Source organism: Mastigoproctus giganteus, chromosome 9 (assembly GCF_048544385.1).
Source record: "Mastigoproctus giganteus isolate SK-2022 chromosome 9, ASM4854438v1, whole genome shotgun sequence".
NCBI classification, from domain to species: domain Eukaryota; kingdom Metazoa; phylum Arthropoda; class Arachnida; order Uropygi; family Thelyphonidae; genus Mastigoproctus; species Mastigoproctus giganteus.
In genome coordinates, this window is record NC_143583.1 from 77,736,474 (window position 1) to 77,757,877 (window position 21,404).

General features: G+C 35.7%; 1 protein-coding gene across 3 annotated transcripts in view; it reads right to left on the bottom strand.

Moving 5' to 3' along the window:
• The window catches only part of LOC150080474 (protein couch potato-like), a 365,119-nt gene that overhangs the window by 65,177 nt on the left and 278,538 nt on the right, over nt 1-21,404 (bottom strand). For all 3 annotated transcript variants that reach the window (XM_090381012.1, XM_090381013.1, XM_090381011.1), the window contains exons 2-4: nt 10,644-10,721; nt 9,681-9,734; nt 7,044-7,106 (exon numbers count right to left, since the gene is read on the bottom strand). In XM_090381012.1, the coding sequence (XP_090237138.1) occupies nt 7,044-7,106; nt 9,681-9,734; nt 10,644-10,721 (195 nt within the window). The remainder of the gene's footprint in view (nt 1-7,043; nt 7,107-9,680; nt 9,735-10,643; nt 10,722-21,404) is intronic.

Consider the following 21,404-nt stretch of genomic DNA (forward strand, 5'->3'; position numbering starts at 1 on the left):
GAGAGCACATTTAAGTGGAAGTAGAGGGTTTAATTCTTTATTTCATCAGTAAATGAAGTAAAACAAAAAACTCAATGAGGGAAAAGCTGTTTTAATCCGATAAATGAAAAGCCACATGTTCTGTTTGATAGACAGAATAACGGAAGACCATATGGGGGAATATATCACTGCCATCAAAGAGACCGAGGTTGACAAATCACAACTAACAATGTCAAATTGAATTAAGGACTGAACTGAAGGTTTCGCCTTGCATTTCAAGTAATATTTGGGACATAGTTCAAGCCAAGTGTATATAACTCAAGTTTGAAATTAAGGTCCTTGAAGATGACTACTGGAAGTAAAGTATTACCAATTTTATAAATCGTCCCTCCCCCTTTCTGGAAAAATGGCCAATCGGAAACACCCTTTCTTCTGTTCCATACCACCACACCACAATTCCCTCCGACTTAAAATCCAATAGCAGTGGCGCCAAGTATGAAGGACCCGTCAGTGAAATAGCTATTGTGCTTTGATCTCTGTTTTTCTCTCACTCTACTTTCCTAAGTACCTACGCACTCTTACTTAAGTAGTTTTGAAGTCATGAGCTATTGGTTACACAGAGTAATCAAGTTAAACGTTGTGAAAGATAAAGCGCTACCATTATACCTTCGCGAAGTAATCGTACTTTCTGTAACGTAATGTAAGTAAATCCATTTCTCGCCAGAAGGTTGTACTATTGCTGCAGAAATTAAACGTGTGTGTACTCCATCTGAGTGATCACTCTGGTGTTTTTCTGGAAGTAATCCTTCAGGTTCTTCTGCATCATGCAGTGATTTGATAGATTGCTTCGTGAGGGAAGGTGGCATCTTTAACATGTGTCGTCTGTCACTCTGGGGTCATTGGAGATGGATTTCTATAGTTCTTGATGTTGATTACCTGGTCTTGGATGGCAAGCATGAATCCTTCTATCTCGGGAAGAGCCTCCCGCTCTTAAGACACTGAGGACCAACGACGGCTAAATGGCCAGAAGAACAACGATACACAACACTACACATGTACAATATCCACACACTTTTAAATCTAATCTCTGGCCTTTGCAGTGAACTGTCTCACACCTAAAATGAAAGCAACGCGGAGATGGGGAAACACTTGGTGCCGTCAGACACTAAATACACTTCTTAAGCCACGCGTTGGAGGCCATCTTATCTATGTAGTATTCATGGAGGTCATTGTAGTGACTGCCATGGTGTGCATTCTTCGCCCATCTTTTTGTATTCTTTTCTTCCGTCTGGGTGGGTGGAGCCTCATCGTTGAGGTTGAGTGGGGTGTGCCGCTTGTCTGTCTTTCTTGTGGCCTAGTAGATTGGCGCTGTAGTTTTCTGGAACTAATCCTTCAGGTTCTCAATCGATTTATTTTATTATTCGATGAGGTCTGTCAGACCCCTTCCTCCTTCTTTCCGGTCTACGGTCAGTCTCTCGACTGCTGCCTTCGGATGGTGTTGGCAGCTGTTTGTTATCATTGTCCTGAACGTTCTCATTATCTCCCCCAGCTTGCTGTTTATATCTCTTTCTTCTTCTTCTAGTGGTTTTTTCCCATCCTACGATTGCTACCGGTGCGTGGAATGGTTGTTATGTCTCGTTACTGTTATTGGTCGAGGAACTCTCTCACTCCGGGGTCCTTGTTATTATTAACATTCAAGCTTGTTATTATTAACATTCAAGCTTAATGTCCAAGTTTGCAGACGATACAAAGGTTGGCAGGGTTGTTAAGGACACTACTGATGCTATTCTGCTGCAACAGGATCTGGAAAGGTTGAGCAGATGGGCTGAGAGGTGGCAAATGAAGTTTAACATTGACAAATGTAAAGTACTACATATGGGAAACAGCAACCCCAGAGCAACGTATCAACTCTGTGGTACTACATTGAGGGTGGTAGAGAATGAAAATGACCTGGGGGTAATTGTGCAGGCAGATATGAAGTTCTCTGAGCAGTGCAGACGAGCTGCAAGAGTAGCTCATGGTGTCTTGTCAATGATATACAGGAATGTTTCTAGCAGGGATAGGGATGTGATTATTCCCTTGTATAAGGCATTGGTCAGGCAACACCTTGAGTACTGTATACAGGTCTGGAGGCCTCATTTCAAGAAGGATGTAGAGCTGCTGGAACGAGTACAGAGAAGGGCAACAAGATTAGTGAATGTAACAAAGGGTTGCTCTTACGAAGAAAGGCTTAAGTTTTGCAAATTACAGAGTCTGGAGACTAGGCATTGGCGAGGTGATCTGATAGAGGTGTATAAGGCTTTGAATGGCTTGAGCATGCTCAATGCCGATGGGATTCTTCCTCTTGCTCAGAATAATCACCTGAGAGGGCATAAATTCAAATTGAGAAAAGACAGATGTCGGATAGATGTGCGGAAATTTGCCTTTAGCCAGCGGGCAGTTGATTTGTGGAATAGACTTCCATCACTTGTTGTAGTTGATAGCCTAAACAAATTTAAGACTCAGCTGGACAGGTATTTCGAACGAACGGAGGGGTGAAATGGGAGTAGTGGCTGTGTTTTTTTTTTTTTTTTTTTTTTGGCTGATGCTGCATAAGCTTGCTTTCTTGCATCATATGCCTCTACTAATGCTAATGCTAACATTTAAATACGTACTGTAATCCATCAGTAAAAGTTCTTGCATCGATATACAAGCAGAAAAAATTTATTTTTCAGAAATTAAAAAAAAAAAATGGAATCTATCAGGGCAGGCAGGCATCACTGTTATTCTAAGAGTTGCTAGCGCCATACCATCACGTGTAGCACAGTGGGCTGAATCGCCTTCCTCCTCCACACCTATTTCAGTTTCGAATACCGCGTCAATCACGTGAGTAATTTCTATGGGCTTCTTTCACAATGTACCTGAGTTAGTTGGTCTCCGGTGAAGTTAGCACAGTTTTTTTCTCGGAAACTCTGGTTTCCGAGAAATGGTCCAGCAAATTCAAGAAAATCGACCAAAGAATACACTCAATTTACAGATATAATATATACGGCGCAATGTGCCCTAAGTCTCAGATGTGCCCAAAAACAAAAATAGCTAGCATCATCAACGATAGTCATCATCATCATTCTAAAAAGTGTAGAAAAGACCTTTGTTGGAACCCCTTTAAGAAGGAAGGAATTCTTAATGTTTTCTTCTTTTTTTTTCACATTGTGGCTGAGTAAGGTAAATAGGACCATGAATACATACAATTTACGGACATAGTACACCGAAGTTTCATGGCCTCAGGATTCTCCAGACAGGTTATGGATTCTAAGATATCATTAATATTCATCCTCTCACCCTTTGATCTAGCGAATCATTATTCTTGCTCTGGTGGAACCTAATAACCTGATATCACTATTTCAATTTCAAATGGGGATAGATTTTCATATAACACAATTAAATCTGCTAATTATAATAAGTATTTTCAGTTTTAGAGTTTACACAAATCTTGGTTATATCAATGAGTGTTTCTTAAAATTAAAAATTGCATGAATAGAATAAAGCAGTAGTTTATAAAGAAGAGAACTGTGGTTTAAATAGAGCAGAATAATTCGCTTTTATAAGACTTGAACTGAATTTGTTTTTTACTAGGCCATTTTATTTCTCAGAAAAGAAATTGCTTGGCTTAACACGTGAATCCAATGGTCCGAACTCAGCAGGCGACCATTTTTTGTCGGCAACTACGTGGGATTAGTTTCTGGGTTCTTCAAATAACACGTGTAACTGCAGCGATGTGCTATCGTATCGTACGTCTAGTATTAGCGCAACCTATTCGGGAGATTGCGTTCAGGCAGTCCAGAAGAGAAGACATATCGATAACTAAGACAGTGTAGACCACTTACCTACCATTCAGGGTTCAAGTAATCTATAGCAATGTAGCTAATGTAAGGGGAAAGGTTGCGTGACCAGGCCTACCTTCATCGCTGATGAATCTAAGGACTTATGATTGAGAGCAGACGAGGTTATTCCCAGACACGCCTATAGGAGATGGGCGGAAGTACATCCATCATGTCCCTCACATGATACGTTTTTTACCTGCCATCCCTTTTACTACAAAAAATAGTTTTCGTCTGTTAATCTCCCCATCCCTCTTGATGGGAACAGAAATGTCAAAGTATAACAAACTGCCTTCTCTCTGTAAAATTGTCTTTTAAAGCTATAATGCATTTGTTTGATTTGCTGATTTTCTTTCACAGCCGCCATGTTAGGCCTAGTATAAAGTGACTGTTAAACGCAACCTCAATTTTAAGTATCAAATGTGTTTTATACGATATTTTCTGATATTATGATTAAATATCGGTTAAGTGATATCTGATGCTTGAGTCTGGTTTGATTTAACTTTCTTTAGTGCTTAAGTCCGCAGCGAAAAATTACCGGTGTCATCAGAAAAGTCCAATCTCCAAATTCCACTTGGACTTTGTTTGATTTTACTTTATTTGGGAGATTTATGCCGGATATTAACTCAGTGTTTTCTTCTTGGCCTGAAGGAGTAATGAGATTTTCTTCAGCTGCTCTAGTTTTCTTTGTATAGTAATTGTACAGACTGATGTATTAAAGTTAATGAAGCAAACAAAAACTTCTCATTTATACACAGTTTAAGCATCTTCTTTACTTCATCAGAATTAACAATAAAAAAATGGCTGTTTTAATGGTTCACCAAAATCGTTAATTCTGCTCATAAGTAAGAATTAACGGTTTTAGAGCACGTGTTATTTTCTATCGTTCAGAAGTTATCAAAGTTCGGCAGAAAAGATTGATGATGCATTTTCAATAAAGAGACGGATCTCCTAGAATCATTTATCCCATTTCCTCTTTATAGAAGGACCTTTGCCGATCAATATAAAAGCGGATAGAAATGGAACAAGTCCTGGTTCGTCAACGATATATTAATACACCAGGAATTTATATTGTTTAGAGCAATGCAGACCAAACATTTTCAATTCTTGTAAGAACAAAATCTCTTTGAAGTATTGTAAGAATCAGGAACGTCAAATCCTCCAAAGTGTTAATATTTGTTGATGGTAAACTATTCAATCTTAATCCTTCTGTATTTCTTAAATTTTACGATTTAATGTTAATGTGGTATTTATGAAGGTATATATGATATCGGTTGCTTTTATGGTCATAGATTCTGTCCTGGCTTCTCTTGTCTATTTTATAATTCTCGTTTTTATCTTTTATAATCTCTCTATTAAATGGGTTGAATTTATGTTCCAAATGAAACAAGTGTACGCCAATGTTGGAAGTATATGAGTGAATAAAACAAGGAAATGGTTATTTTCTGAGAGAACGAGAGGACGAAAAGCTTAATGAATTTTAACTTTCTATAAGTTTCCAAGGTATAAATATGGCACTTGTTGGACTCTTGTTAATGGAATTTGACATTTGCATTCAATTTATTTAATATTTAATTAAATATTAAATATTTAATTATAATTAAATACTTTTTCTGGAGTATGCAGATACGCGCCATGGAATTTCTCAGAGTTTATTTTAAATTTGGCTTTGTTCATCATGAATTAATGTAATTTGGAGAGTTCTAAAGAGTTTGATCTCTTTTTAAAGAGCATTTTTAAGAGCATTATCATATTATTTAGTGTCGTGCTTCTCTCTCTTTAAATTGAATGGTTCGTTAGAGAACATGATTAAACGAAAGATGGTAAGTTTGTTTCCTTATTATTTTGTTGAAACATTTTGAACGAAAAGTCTTTTTATCTGTCTAATGAATTGCGCATTATTTCATATATACAGGTGTTATTGTGTAGGAAAGCCCAATACGTTTAAAGTACAGCTTAATTTAGAAGGGTGCAATTCCACATTTCCACTGCAGGATGAAGGCCTCTCCAGCAACTTTCCAGTTCCTTCTCTTTTGTGCAATGGCCATCCATTTACTACCCACGAACTCGTGAATTTCATCTGTCCATCTCCGTTGTTATCTTCCAGGTTTTCTTTTAGCTCCTCTTGGGTACCATTCTGTTATTTTCTTAGTCCATCTGTCATCATGTCTTCGAGCTATGTGTCCTACCCAAGACTACTTCATCATGACCATAAATCTATTAGTAACCCCTATACCTAATAATTGTTTGAAAGCACAATATCAAGGATATACTTTGCTCTGGTACGGGAATTAACTTGTTGAATGAGAGCATAGCTGTTCATGGTTTCATAATCATAATTTTGTAAAGGCTGACCTATTTTAGTGAAATTGAAATTGAAAGAACCTAGAAGCAGATCTAACTTGTTTTCCAGTTCCGTTGAAATGTTCGAGTTCGAGGGGTATAAATATAACAAGAGAAAAAAAAACAAAAACCAAATTTAAACTTAATTTTAATATATAATTCTTCGAGATTATCGAAGAGCCCGTTATGCATGATGACGCCTCACCATCACTACCACTACCAAAAAATCTATCTTCACGAAAACCATCTTTTCTTAAAACTATCATTAAGAAGCATGCAATAGTTGGGAGAGGGGATAGAAATTCACTGCGTAATAGAAATGGGTAAAGCCAGTTAAGAATATGATGTTATAGTTATTTATAATTATATATTTTCCATCACTAACTTCATTTTTATTCAGATTTGGCAGTTTTTAAGATAGTATTTCATCAACAGCAGCGCTTTGAGGAAAGGTATGCTGTAATTGGTAGATTGAAAGAGTGGTGAGGATAAAGTAGTAGGATTAGGAGAATAGTTTTCTATAAAAGCGGTGATTAATGAAACTACAAGCCAATTCTCCTTATTAATTATTATAGTCTGATATTTATGGTGTTATTCCACACAGAAAGAACTGTAGCTCAGATATTTTTTCTCACCTGTTTAAACTTAATTAGTGAATTACTTATTCAACGTATTACTTCAAGATATTCTCACTGATTAATTCAGTAACTATGAATTAACAGAAACATATGTTTTTCAAATCAACTTGTAAAAGAGATGAATCGAAAACCATGATTACATAATGAATGCTTATAGAGCTAAATATTATATTCATAGAAATTTTCTTAGAAAAGTCATTAAACTTCGAACTAAGTTGCCTACCTGTAAGTCTTGTTTTGCTGCCTCTGCTCCAGCCCTTGTGGTAAAGGTTACAAATCCAACTGGCTAAGAAAGAAAAGAAAAATCTTCATGTATTTTCAAGAACACAGTTTCCTAATCTAATAAGAGCCATCTACTGATCCATGATAGAGCACATTCGTTTAATGAATGTAGCTGTTGCTTGTGAAATTTGTGATGTTTAATGTTGCCATGGAGAAGAGACAAAAAAAATCGCTTCATTATTCTCCAAACATCTGCGGATGACTTATCGCATTTTCCTCTTTAATTACATGCCAGAGCACAAAAGTACACGGACCCTGAAGCCTATTAAAATCTTCTTCTTTCGGAAATATGAATTTTTGTGATGTTAATTACGTACACAAATTAGGGGAGTGTTTCCAAAGATATTCGGAAGAACAAAAAAAATAAATTATCCGACCCTTACCTTCATGTACACAGTAACCTAATTTTTGTTCTCCAACTGATCACTGCAAGTTTAAATTTCTTCAGAGGTTCTATCACTATTTAAGCTTCCCTAGCCTCGTCTCTCTGGGCATCTACTTCTAATTAATATGTCAATACCGCAGCCTTGAAGATTAACTACTTACCACATCATTATAATCAATTAGAGCAACTAAACCTTGCAAATTCTTAAAGCCGATTATGTAACAATTAAAGGTGCCTTTGTTCAGCTTTATCGCACTACTTGAAACCAAAGGAAGAATATTAATTTTTCAATTTTTAAATTCTTTTACGCAACTCATTAAATGGGTACATCGACTAGGCTTATTGAACTATTGTTAATTATCTGTTAACTAGCCGATTTGTGTGTTCAGTTAATAAAGTGTATCGGTTTAAATGAAAATTTGGTGCTAAAACAGTGAAGAGGATATCTGGCATTTATGGCATCTCAACGAATTACCTTTCGTAGAATTTCTTAATTATATTTAATAATGATATCTGCTGGGTTTCTTAATCTAGTTAAATAATGCGTTTGTTAAACAGTTAATAATATCTTTTTGAGAAGTTCGCCAATAATCAAAGAACATGTCAGTTATCTTGAGTATGCATGCATAAGACCATCCTGTATTGAATATAGAATGGGTTTCAGTTGCATTACGAATAAGAGGAAATGCCAAAACAAAAAAGATGCCCAACTTTCAACATTGACAAAACTCATGATATAAAAAATGAATGAATAAAACTGTATGTAACACTTGGAATGATGCCAAGCAGGAAGGTTACTTTTTTGGATCATTCAAGTTATTTGTTTGTTGCCAACTAAACTTTTTTTGTACTTTTAGGTTAGAAATTCTTTTGTTTTTATTATTAGGGGTGTGTTTATTCGATTAATAGCCAAGGCATAAAGCCCAAAGGTATTCCGTACCCGCTGTCTGAAAATATTAAAACTTAATTTTCTAGCACAGTTAGGATGGTAATCTATAAGCATCCGAATACTGGTTTTCCCAAAGTTATTGCGTTTTAACTTTTAAAAGTAAAAACATTTTTCATATTATAAATTAATATTCACAATTTGCATTCCATTCCACTTCCTATAAAGAAATCATCGTAACAGAATCATTAAATTAGAAAAGGACGCGATAAATGATCTTTTTATCTAGTTGCACCATTTAATACGCGCCTTTGGAATTTCGTTAGATCATTCAGGTAGCACATGAATCCCTGGTAACTGACACTACAGAGGCAGAGAAATTAAAACTGAAGACTGGAAGCAATAGCGTAAGTCCTATATCGTGTTTACAAGGGAACTCTAATGACCCTGTGTGCGACAAGCGATTGGTAATGGTGGTCCGATTGGCGTAGACTTGCTTTAGAAACTCAAGTGTCGTGCTGGGAGCGAACCATTTGCCAAGTACTTGACCTTTTCATTAATTATCGGGAAAATGGTTATGTACTTCGATCTCGTTTACATTTTCTCAGTTCGGAGTAACACCGGAGCACTTGAGCTCATGGTGAACACCAAATAGGTCAATGAATATATTAAAACGATATTAGACCCTAAATAATTCGATCGAATACCATAGTTCCATATAAAGAGATAATTTGGAGGAATCTGTTGTCATCCAAATTTATTTGCAGTGAACTGTATTTAGTTTCCGCTTTAGATCATATTAATGAGTTAAATTATGCTTTTTTTGTGAACCTAGCCCTCTATTGGACATTCTTTTAGCTATTTAATCATCTCAGTTGAATCATGCTATCAATAAAAATAGTACAATTAACAAAATGAAAAATAAAGTTATAATGAAATAATATAAACACAATGCTATAATAAAATAAAAATTTAAACTATAATGAAATAAAGACGTTGCTATATAAATAAATTAAAACAGAATTAATCTTAAAAGTGTAAGAAACAGTTTAATAAATTACCACAAGTAATATAATAAAAATCATACACAAGAAAATAATAAAATAAATAATAACTATTTAAAGATATGAAATAAAACGGTAACGTTGATAAATATTATTGTTAACATGAATGCGGAAACAAAATAAGAATAAAACTTTAAGAATTATTTCATTTCTCTAAAGGTAATTGGAATCAGTGAAATATGAAAACAGAAAGTGGAATAATAATTATTGAAAAAATAAAAAAATATATCAAATCCTGCTTACCGAAGACGTCTTTCCGTTTTTATTTGTTACTTTCAGGAGGGAGCCTTCAAAGCCCTGAAATCAAAGCAACAAAACAATTATCCATCTAATAGTTGTCTTAACATTTTATTTTATAAATTGCAGTAGTAGTCGCACAACACTTCTTGATGCTTCTCAGCAGAGCAGGCTTGCTCTGCAGTGAAGCAACCTTTACAGGCCTCTACTAAGCTAAAAACGATGAAAAATTAATACAGATATGGCGGACTTAGTTTATTTTTTAACCCTTATTTCGAATGGGCGGGAAAATGTCTTCCTAGCATTCTCCCTTCACAAGATATCATTTCATATTTTACTTTACACGCACTTAGATTTTGGTCTATGTGTTCATATTAATTTGGCTGCTGATTGAAAGTTCTGAAGTCAGGATCTTAAATCTAATAGAGGCGTTTTATACCGACTCAATTAAAGATTTAAAAATGCAGTCGAAAAGTGTTCCTCATATAATGTACTGATTGTGCATCAAATATGAAGAGTAGGAAGCTTGGAAATCACGTTAAGAAAGTTCGTGAAAAATTTTGGGCAACAACAAACAGCTATAAACTCTGGAATAAAAATTTATTACAGCACTACTGGTGTATCCGTTATAATATGCTATAAAAATACACTTCCAGAATGTCAAGCGGGGTATTCCTTTTCAAGATTTCATAAACAAATTAGCATGCACAACCCAACTTGCATTCCTCTCTAAATCTATAGGTCTGAATCTAAATCTATAGGTCTGAATATGGATTCAGCTCATCAGAGCTCATGAGACATGCCATATTTCTGGAAGAAATTTTCATAAGCTTGAAATTTGATATACAGTGTAATAAATATTAATTTTTATTATTGTTTAACTCTTAAACATATTTATTTATATTGTTTAAAAAACTAATTACCGTACATTTTTAAATAAAAGTTTGTTCTTCAGTTCACTAAACTTACCTTATAACCACGGAAGAGAAGATAAAGTTCTCGTGGCTTTGCATCCATGGGTAATCCGCTTACAAATAGCGTTCTTACCTGCAATAAAGTAGAAGGTACGATAAATATTTCAGTATATCATTGCATGTTGCAGTGATGCAGTTAATGGAGAATTAACAAGAATGGAAAATTATACATAGGCAATTACCTTAAGGTATGATGTGCGATTATGGCTGATTTGTTAAAATACTAAAGAAAATTAGACATAAACTAAAGAGTATTAAATGCTAAAATGAAAATTCTAAATATTCACATTATTTTAAAGAAAAATTGTATTAATAACTTGTCATGTGTCTGAAGCAATGGAGAAATTCAAACGACGTATCGGTTTTAATGTTCCAAATAGCATCACGTTTCTAGTTTTAATGCAAGTGTAGACACCTTTGTCATCACTTTAAAACAGTTCATGCGTGGCCGGAACACTACGCTAATCCAATTCTCTCTCTCTCTCTCTCTCTCTAATTTCTTCTACTCATTCCGATATTTTGTTTGTTCAGTTGAATCATTTATAATTAGAGTGCAGCTCTAATGGAAGAGTATTTGTGGTTACACATAATTCAAGATTGCCACTCACGGCTATTAGCATGATGTGTGACATTCATGAAAAATTCCCATTTCCAGAATGCTTTAATACGATAAAATCACATCATATTCAACTCACGTTCTGAAACCCAACCTGCACTGCCGCGTGAATGAGAACAAAGAGATAGGAATGCGAGACTTAAACGTCTCTAGTTTGGGCTTCATTTTTAATATCTATTAATATTATTTTCTCTTATCTCTTATCTTCACTAAGGAATAGCACACTATAATATACACTGCCCTACCATTATCCAAACGCCTGCCTTTAGACAAAAAAAAGAGCTTTTATTGTGTCATTTAATATTTTACATATTAAATGACACACAAATGACATATTAATTAAATACTGGATCGTCGGGTACGATCAAATACATCTCCTCGATAGGGTTCAGATCAATACTGTGGGATGGCTAATCCAACTTTTCCATACCCATGTCCTTAAACCACTCTGTTACGACCCAAGCAGTATAGCACGGCGCGTTGTCTTGCTGATAGAGGTATGTGCCTTCCCCGAAGACCTGACATAATGTTGGAAGTGCATAATTGTCAGGGCTGTCCTGGTATTGCACAGATTCATGGTTTTGTCGATAACGACTAATGGGCCCAAGCCAAACCATGAAAGGAGCCCATACCATGACACTGCCTCCACCAAACTACCAAACTTCATTGTTGAGAGGTTAAAATCAGAAAGAAACTTTTCTCCTGCCATTAGCCACACCCAGAAACGGATATAAGACTGGTGGAGTGCGAATATCGACTAGTCTGTCCATAGCACTGATTTCCACTGCTCTATAGTCTAGGATTCGCGCTCCTAACACCATGTTAATGGGAGTCTAGCATTTGTTGAGGTGATCAATGGCTTGTGAACAGCTGCATGAATATTGTAACCCATATTATGGAGTGTCCTTCGTATTGTACTAGTGCTAACATTAGTCCCAATACTCTCATAGAGGGTTTGAGTGACTTGAGACAATGAAAAATTACGATTTGCGCACACAGTTCTTCGCAGAATTCTCTTGTCCAGTTCTGTTATAGTTTTAGGGGTGTACCAGGCCGTTTTTTGGTAGATTCATCCCATTCTTCTTCCATTTGCATATGACGTCAATAACCGTTGATCTAGGGATTCCCAGAGTGACTGCGATGTCTCGTACAGAACGCTTGCTTATATGGCATCCTACTATCATTCCAAGTTGGAAGTCTGTTAATTCTGTCATCTTGAATGCCCATTTTTGCAGATGTATGTTGAAAGCCCAGTGTGCATATTTATAGCAGATTCCGTGACATGTTGCATGCATAGGACCTATTTCCTCATCCATGGAGGGGTGTCCGGATATTAATGGTAGGGCAGTGTAAGTGGTGAGTTATATTGGTTCTTTTACTCCTAGCTCTTTCTCTTACTTGGTATCATTTGGTTCCGACAATTACGGAATGGCTCAAAACCCGTTTTTAGTAAATTGTCTGAATTGTGCACATACGTTCTAATCATAAGAATATTCATTTGTAAAAAAAAAAAAAAAAAAAAAAACACAACATGCATCTAGTCTTTGGCTGGGGAGCAACAACACAGTTTAACGCTGTGCGGGGAAGGTTCAGAGATAACATACACACCTGCAATATACCCTTCATGGTCAGTTTGGCCAGTGGTTCTACAAAACAAAATAGAGAAGCCGATAGGTTGGTGCCTGCATCTAGGAAATTGGGCAACAGTCTCTTCGGTGTAAGTTGATAAGTTAAATTGGTACAGATTATTTGGCACTATGAGTTTGTTTATATTATTCTTTTTTATAATTCCTGTTATCTACAGGTAATGGACTAAAAACGAAAACACAAGTTTTGCGGAAAGCGTTAGGTTTATGGTAAACAGCGGCGTCTACGTGCCACTAACGAAGGCAAAAAACATGCAGATGACATCCTAGCATGCATATCGTCATGTCTGTGAAGGAAAACCCGGCCTAACTGCATGTAGCTGTTGGTACCATGTCGTCAAGGAAAGAAATTAGCGATTTCGAAAGAGTATGATTGTTGTAACGCGTTTGCCAGAAGCTTTAGTCACTAACATAGCTGAAGCAGCTCATGTTGTACGAGGAACAATTTCCAAGGTCGTGTCTGCATGGGAATCTAAAGAGAAGACATCAGCTGCAAAAGGCAACAGAGGGCAAAACAGCACCCCCCCCCCCGAATCGTGATGTTACGGTATCATTGCGATGTGCAAAGCGAAACCGGCAAGCAACAGCTGATAAGTTTGCACAGAATTCAACACAGGAAGCGAGATGCCAGTTTGGTCAAAACCTTACGTCGAGAATTGCATAGAGCTGGATATTAGGGACGAGTTGCACTTTACAAGCCACTCATCACACCTGACAACGCACATTGTCGTGTCCAGTGGTGCAAAGAGCACAAGCAGTGGACTTTTGAGCAGTGGAGGAATGTGACATGGTCCGATGAATCCTCCTACATTTGTTTGCGGCAAATGGACGAGTGCACTTGTGGCGCCACCTAAGGAAATTTACAATTTTGATTGCTTGTTTCCCACTGTTAAAGGCTTTGGCGGTTCTGTAATGGTGTGGTTGCTTTCTCGTGGCATGGTTTGAGTGTAGCTCATGACTGTTAAACAGCGATTAGCATCAACCTTGCCTTCTAGCAGAATGGGTACACTCAAACCATGCCACGAGAAAGCAACCACACCATTACAGAACCGCCAAAGCCTTTAACAGTGGGAAACAAGCAATCAAAATTGTAAATTTCCTTAGGTGGCGCCACAAGTGCACTCGTCCATTTTCGTTCATGAAGAGAGCTGTCTTTCAGAATCCAAAGATTACAATGGTCACCCACTGGTTTGAGGAGAATGAGACTGAACTTTTTCACATACCATGGCTATCGCAGTCACCAGATCTAAACCAGATAAAAAACCTGTGGGAACTTCTGGAACGACGTCTCAGACAGCTTTTTCCAGCCGCATCGGACAGACAGGAATTGATCACATTTCTTGTGAGCGAATATGTCGTATCCTTCCTGCTGACTTTCAGACTCTAAGCCATGACATATACAGGCTGTATTGGACTTACGTGGTGGTACAATGCCATATTATTGATTTTACGTTACTGTTTGCATTTTTCCATTGCTTGTAACTCTTTTTTTTAAGTTAAAATTGGTCATTTAAACATTCCTTTTAAAGATTTTACCGTGGTAGAGAAGTAGAGAAGAAAGGAAAAGTGACAAAATAGATTAATATTAAATTTTTTTGTTTGCTTTCTTCCAATATCTAGCAAATCCTTTAATAATGACAATGTTTGTATAGTTAATTTTTAAAACATTGCAGCATTAAAATGATCTCCCAGAGATTTTCAAACTTTATCAGAAAAAGCCAATACAGTTAGGTTCCCAAAGTTTTATCCATTAAGCAGTAATGTATTTCAGCATTAATATTAGTCGCATAGTATGAGAAAGTTAAGGCTTTTGCTGCGCTTTAAAAATATAATAAACACAAAATAAACAATAAAATAATAAAACTAAAAGTGAAATATATAAAAAGAAATAAATAAAATAAACTAACAATGTATTCCACTCCTCTTATAGGTCCAGCTGACCATTGAGTTTATCAAAGTTGTCAGCCACAACACCCACGGAAACACTCATTCCAATAATCAACAAGTCTTGTCTAAACGAAAACCTCCTATAATCCAGTTTAAATTTATTTCTCCGCAACTTTAATTTATTAACAGCAGAAATTTCACCTTCATTTATTTTACTGTCCCTTCTCAGAGCTTTACAGATCTTGACCAGGTTCCCTCTAAGGTTTCTAGATACCAAGATCTGTAGCCCACATATTCGAAGTCTTCCCTTATACGCGCACCCTTTTGAAGATCGAACTAATACGGTTGGCTTTATTTGGGCACTCAGTGATCAAGAAACTCAATGTCCTTTTAAGTGCATCTTCATATTAGACACAACATTCCAAATGCAATCATAACAAATTTCTCGCTACAACCAAATATTCGAAAAATCATCGATGGGACACCATGGGCCTTCCTCTCCGCCTGCCTCTATTTCTCAGAAAACTTCATGTCCCACCTATCGTAACTCCCGTATTCCTTTATACTACCATTTTTAATTCTATACCACTAAGCATATAAGTTATTTTAGAGTAGCTATTTCCCAAGTGTATCTTGCATTTTGCTGCATTAAAATACATAGCTGCCCTTTTCTGACCATCCTTGAAGATAATTTAAGTCGTTCTCAACGAATACTGCTTGACGCAGATCATTAACTACTCTCCCAAAGTGCATAACTTATGAAAACTTCGACACACCATCCTCCATCTCTTGGTGGTTGTTATTTATGAAAATCAGAGAAATGGTTTCTCATTTTCAGCACACAACCAATCCTTAAGTGATCTCACTTATAACGTCAGGCCAATCTCATAAAAAAAGCAAATTTATATGGTCCAAACAGTGCAACACGGGACCAAAATGAGCTAAGAATACAATAATAAGATGACAGGTGTTACTAGCTAAGGTGCAGGGCTGCCGGATTTTCCATGACTAGAACTATTCAAAACGGTCGCATCTTCTGTGTGCATGCGATGACAACTCAAGAAGACTATAATTTATAACAAGGAATCCTTTTCGCTTGAGAATGCTTATTTTAACTTGCCCGGCACCTAATCAGCCATAGACCGACAAAAAGAGATTCCGCATAAAAATAAGATTTGAAATTCAATGAGTGAGTTGAATTTAGCGAGTACTTTGTTCAAGGATAACTACAATGAGATTTGCGTGTCGGAGAAAATTTTATCGAGGCTTGTATAGTGTTACCACAGCAACGAGAAATATGCGGAGAATTTTAGTTGATGGAAACGACAGTAGCCGAAGTCGGAAGGTAAATACACCTCAACAAAATGGATTGATTCCAGCTTTAGTTTTCTTGCATACATGCGATAGTAATTTTCTCTTTCAATCAAGATGCACTTGAGATTAAATAGGAATACAATATAAACTCGGGTTTTTGCATTTTTACCGAGTGCACAATACTGAAGAATTGCGCACCTTTGCAAATTTCGAAATAAAATTGAAATTTATAAATTATACTAGCCTGAGATCACAAAACTCCATCAATAGGATCTCTTACAACTATTTCAAAGCTCGCCAACACGATAACGTTCTTTTGTCGCAAATATATTTTAGGATCTCGGTTTAAATGCTTCATTATGGATAAATATTCAGCTGATATGCCACAAAAATCCCAAGGACTGAAATAAATACGGGAAGCTGAAAGGGGACGCATCCTAGTGGGATTCAGTGAGAGAAGACTCTCTGTATTTATTATCTTCCTATTTTGATGCAAAGTTAATATCGCGTAGCCTAAGGTCTAATTCTTCTAAACCTAAGAAATAACTCAGAATAAATGCAGTGTAACCTAACCATAAACCTATACTCAGGCATTTGCTAACAAACGTCCCCCTAATAAGGGGGACTCAAAGTTTTTTCTTCCTTTCACAAGCGTGAAAAATGTAAACAATTAAAACTATGGATTATAGCAATAATAGATTAGTAAAATAACATAAAATATGTTAATAGATAAAATAGAATGATAGGAAGTAATGAAAAATAACAGACAGATCAGCAAAGCACAGATGCCTTCTTTGCAGTTAGAAATGGACTTTTATGGACCGTTGGATAATTTTCATGTATTAAGTTTCCAGCACAGAAAGAGAAACAGTTCTGTATAACTTTATGACTTCAACTCTTTCTCAACAACGAGTTGGATTAGTTGCTTATTCGCTCTGAGATCTTCATCTGCAGGGAATATTTTATCACCACGCTATTTAGCTGTTATGCAACTTCCTCACTTGTAAGTTCTCTTAGCTAAAGATGACATAACGCATGAGATAGCCAGTAAAATATATTTATAATGAATAAGTTACTGTTGAGACAGGACGCCTTAATAAAATGGAGACACTATGTCTAGCAACCAAAGCTTATTTCCATTTGTTAATAACGGTGTGTTTAATAGGAACAAATTTTTCAGCGCAAAAATAAAAAAACAAAACAAAAATTATCTTCAATAAAGCACGAAGCTGAAGTTTTCAAGAAGAGATTGTTTGAGTGGTAATTTAAAATCTTGGAGTGGAACAAGTGCATTTGTCCAGACACCATCTTCATTACTTCGCTTAATATAAATCATTCGTTCGTTACAGATGAGCAAATGCAGTTCAGAATTACAAAACTTCCTGTACACTCGTTAAATTAGTTCAAACAAGCCTGGGTTCGCTCATAATATTCAAAATCCTTAACCCACGTATGTGCTGGGAATGCTAATGGGCTATTTTTAAGAAATTCTTCCCTGACTTGTGTGAGGAGAGAACGAGAGGGAAAGAGAGGAAGGTGGGGGAGAGAAGAGAAAAGATGGGATTTCCTATCACGTCTGATTAATTTTGCTTCCTCCACCTCTGTTATTATCTCCACCTTGGTCTCACATATGGATTGCTAAACGTCGGATTTCGCACTGTCTCCAATGCATAATTACAGTTCATTGATACCTAATAGACAGGTAGCGTCACTTCAAACTTCCCCTCGTTTCTCCATAATGAAAGGCCATAAATCTCCGAAGTGGACTTAAGTAATAGTTAGGGCCACAATAAACAAATTAACCTCGGAGAAACGTCGACCGTTCTGCATCAACCACTTGCTGCTTTCCCACGACATGCAACTCAACGCTACTTCGGTTTCTTAAACTAAGGCAGACTGCCTGGAGTTTAAACTCCTTAATTATTCAGAACGCGGGCTTTTCTCCGTAAACAAAACGAAAGTTTTGGGAACAACGTTCTAAATGGCAAATTAATGTTAAACGAACCTTTTTTTTTATGCCTCTTTCTTTCTTTCTTGCTGCTTTCTGTTATCTTTCTGCCCGGATTTAAAACGGATCATTTTTCTTTGGAGTTTTAGTTCAAAAATTATTTTGACACAACGTAAATTGTCTGTACGAGATGATAAAAGTAAAAGTTTTATGAGGTTATTGACAAAAAAGAAAAAAACATCTTTTGTCAGGATTGTTAAAGTTTGTCCAATGACTGCATAAGACCAGTAATGGGTCAAATTTATTATTTACGCTTCTCTGTACAAAGTTTATTAAATAAACGTTTATTTTTCTACATAAAAGTAATAATACAAGTTTAACAATTTTTTACTTTTATTTATTTTTGCTAAGATGACTAAAACTACTACTCTAAACACGAAAATGACAACCAACGCAATTTTTATTACCTTTTATTTGTATTTAATTCAAATTTTGAAATAATAAACTGATTTAAAAGATAATAAAACGTTTATTCATATTCTTATATTACGTAGAAACATTAAAACTAAAAATATTATACAAAAGTGACTAAAAATTCAATAAAACATATTTTTCTCTTATCTTTGCTTTGCAAAAATTCAACAATAGTTGCCCTCAATGTCTGGTCGCACCTTCCTTGATGGCTTTGTTCTATTATATTCCATGGAACCTTTTTCCTTGTTCTGGTCGCACCTTCCTTGATGGTGTTGTCGTATTATATTCCGTGGAATTTTTCGCCTTGTTCATTTTAAATTATCGGAGAAAAATCCCGGAACGAATTCCAAAAGCGTGTTTTAAGAAACATCCAGCAACCTAAATTTTTATAGTTATGCAACAATTCTTCCATCAGTTGTTTACAGTTGACTTTTTTATTACCAAAACGCCGTAAACTAAATACTTAAAATACTGCCATAAAAAGTAAACCGCATCTATCTGGAGTTCAGTTTTTGTTCTAAACTGTCATCATGCAATGGTTTTCTAATTAGCGCTTCAAAGAGGTTTTTTTTTTTAGTTTTTCATCACTTAATTTTGGAAAATTTCCTTTACATAGTTAAAACCATCACTTTCTTCGTCCAAAACTTTCACAGTAATTTTCATTAAGCTCAGCTTTGTAGGCGACTGAAGAAGTATCAACTGAGGCTCTATTAATAGCGCATATACGATATTACTTTTCAGGAACAAAATTTTGTCATTCTGGCATTGACAAAGCAGTTCTGTTCTGTTGCTCAACTGCTCTCATTTGCATCATAAACAGTAATACGTGTTGAATCCACCCTTCAATCCAAGTAAAACCAAAATTACTTTAAAATCATCACGTAATTGTTAGTTGCGCTCCTTATATTTGATTGCAATGAATAATTGGGACACACTCTCCAGAGTTTTCTTCGCTCAAACATAATGGGCTACAGATCCCAGTTTTACCATCTGGCTATTTATATTTAGGCATACATAATGGATTTATATCAAATCACATGCACATACAGTAGAAGTTATATCCGGCCACACTCACAACACTACATAACAAGAAACTTTTGTGTATCCCACGTCATAAATATCGATAATTATTTAAAAAATATGTTTTTAAATATTTGAATTCACAGTATTTGTGATCTTGCCAATTTCTTTCTTGCATTCTTGATTCTGAGAGTTCTGTCTGTTGCCTTTATAGATTAAAATCACGTACTTCATAATTAAGCTCACTTTGAATTTGTTAGATTAGATATGGTTCTTTGCAACACTGTGGTATCTAACTTGGATTTTCCATTAGGCCTCTTCGTTTTCGGGAATGGGAAGTTCTTTCCTTCTGATATAAAAGTAAAAAGGCCTCCTTCAGAACTGATTGAATAAGCAACGTCTGTACATTCTATTTTATTCTTGCTGTTTCTTGTAAAACCTGAACTCTTCGTAAGGCATAAATAGCAGTCTTCATTATGGATGCTATTTCCACACTTGCCAACTGTCTTTATCTCCCAAATGTCTTTCGAAGTAGAGATAATAAGCACGTTTAACCGTTTTTGTTATAGATTGACGTTGTGATTTTAGTGTAAACAGTCCATAAATAACAAAAGTTGCCAGGTGAAATGACACATCCACGATGGTGTCGTCTCTTAATACTGAAGCTCAGAAAACCACTTTATGCAAAGAAAAACAAAGATAATAAAACACACAACCTCCCTTATAAGGGCAAAGATAGAAACGATGGTTGAAAAGGCCTGTAATAACAGGTTTAATAACAAATGGTCCATGATTAAGAGTAACCCTTCTACTCCGATGTCTGGACTACATCCAGTAAAACGATTCTCATTTTCTAATGGTGTCATGAAAATCAATTATTGTCATGAAATTTGTGTCCAGATTCAAAATTATAAAAACAGAATTAATTAAAAAGTAATTTTTTCCATTTTTGGTTAGCAAAACTTTGTTGAATCATTAAAGCAGAATTTTCTCAATAAATAGTGGACTACAACAGATTAAAAATGTTGGCCATTGTTTTAAGAATCATACAGTATTTCTATTCTTAAGCATTTCGCTACTAAAATTAGATTGGTTTATTATGGAGAAACTGGAGTTCGAATTCGAGTCTTTTCCACCCGGTGTGGGGAGGACAGCGATTCTACCAACTGTGACAAACGCTACAGAGGTGGAGCAATGGGGCAATCTTCCCCACGTAATGATGGGGACGAAAGTACTGATTCCCCTTCCGATTGTAAATGTATTTTCCAACGTTCTTTAAAAATGATATTTTTAAAAAGCATTGGTGTAATGAACTAACTTAAATCTCTCCATTATCTAACTTTTCTAACTACAAATACAGTGAGTGAGTAAATATTATTATACTATAAAGAGTCCAGAAATTGTATATTCATAGATTTAATATTATAATTTGCAAAAGTAACGTTAAAATTTCACTTTTCCTCCCTAATACAAAAAAAAAAAACACAGCACAATGTGATTGTACCATGAGTATTTCATCTAAACCAGATACAACCTTATGAATTTCAATGCTCACAGACCCAAAGCCTCCTTTCTTGTCTTCTCAGAGATTTATATTAAAAATACACGCATTACGCTGACAAGCCCTTGCTAACAAAACGAAATATGTAATTAACTGACAGAGAAGTACATTCAGAAGGCGCACGAAGAAATATAAATATAACTTCAACATCGTATTAAAAAAAACTCTAGATTTGAATAAATTCTAAATTAAAATGGCCTTAAAATATTTACATAGAGCGCATTGAAAATTGTAAATAAAACACGACAACGTAAACAGTTTGTTCCTTCGGTCTGGTTTCGTAATATTTG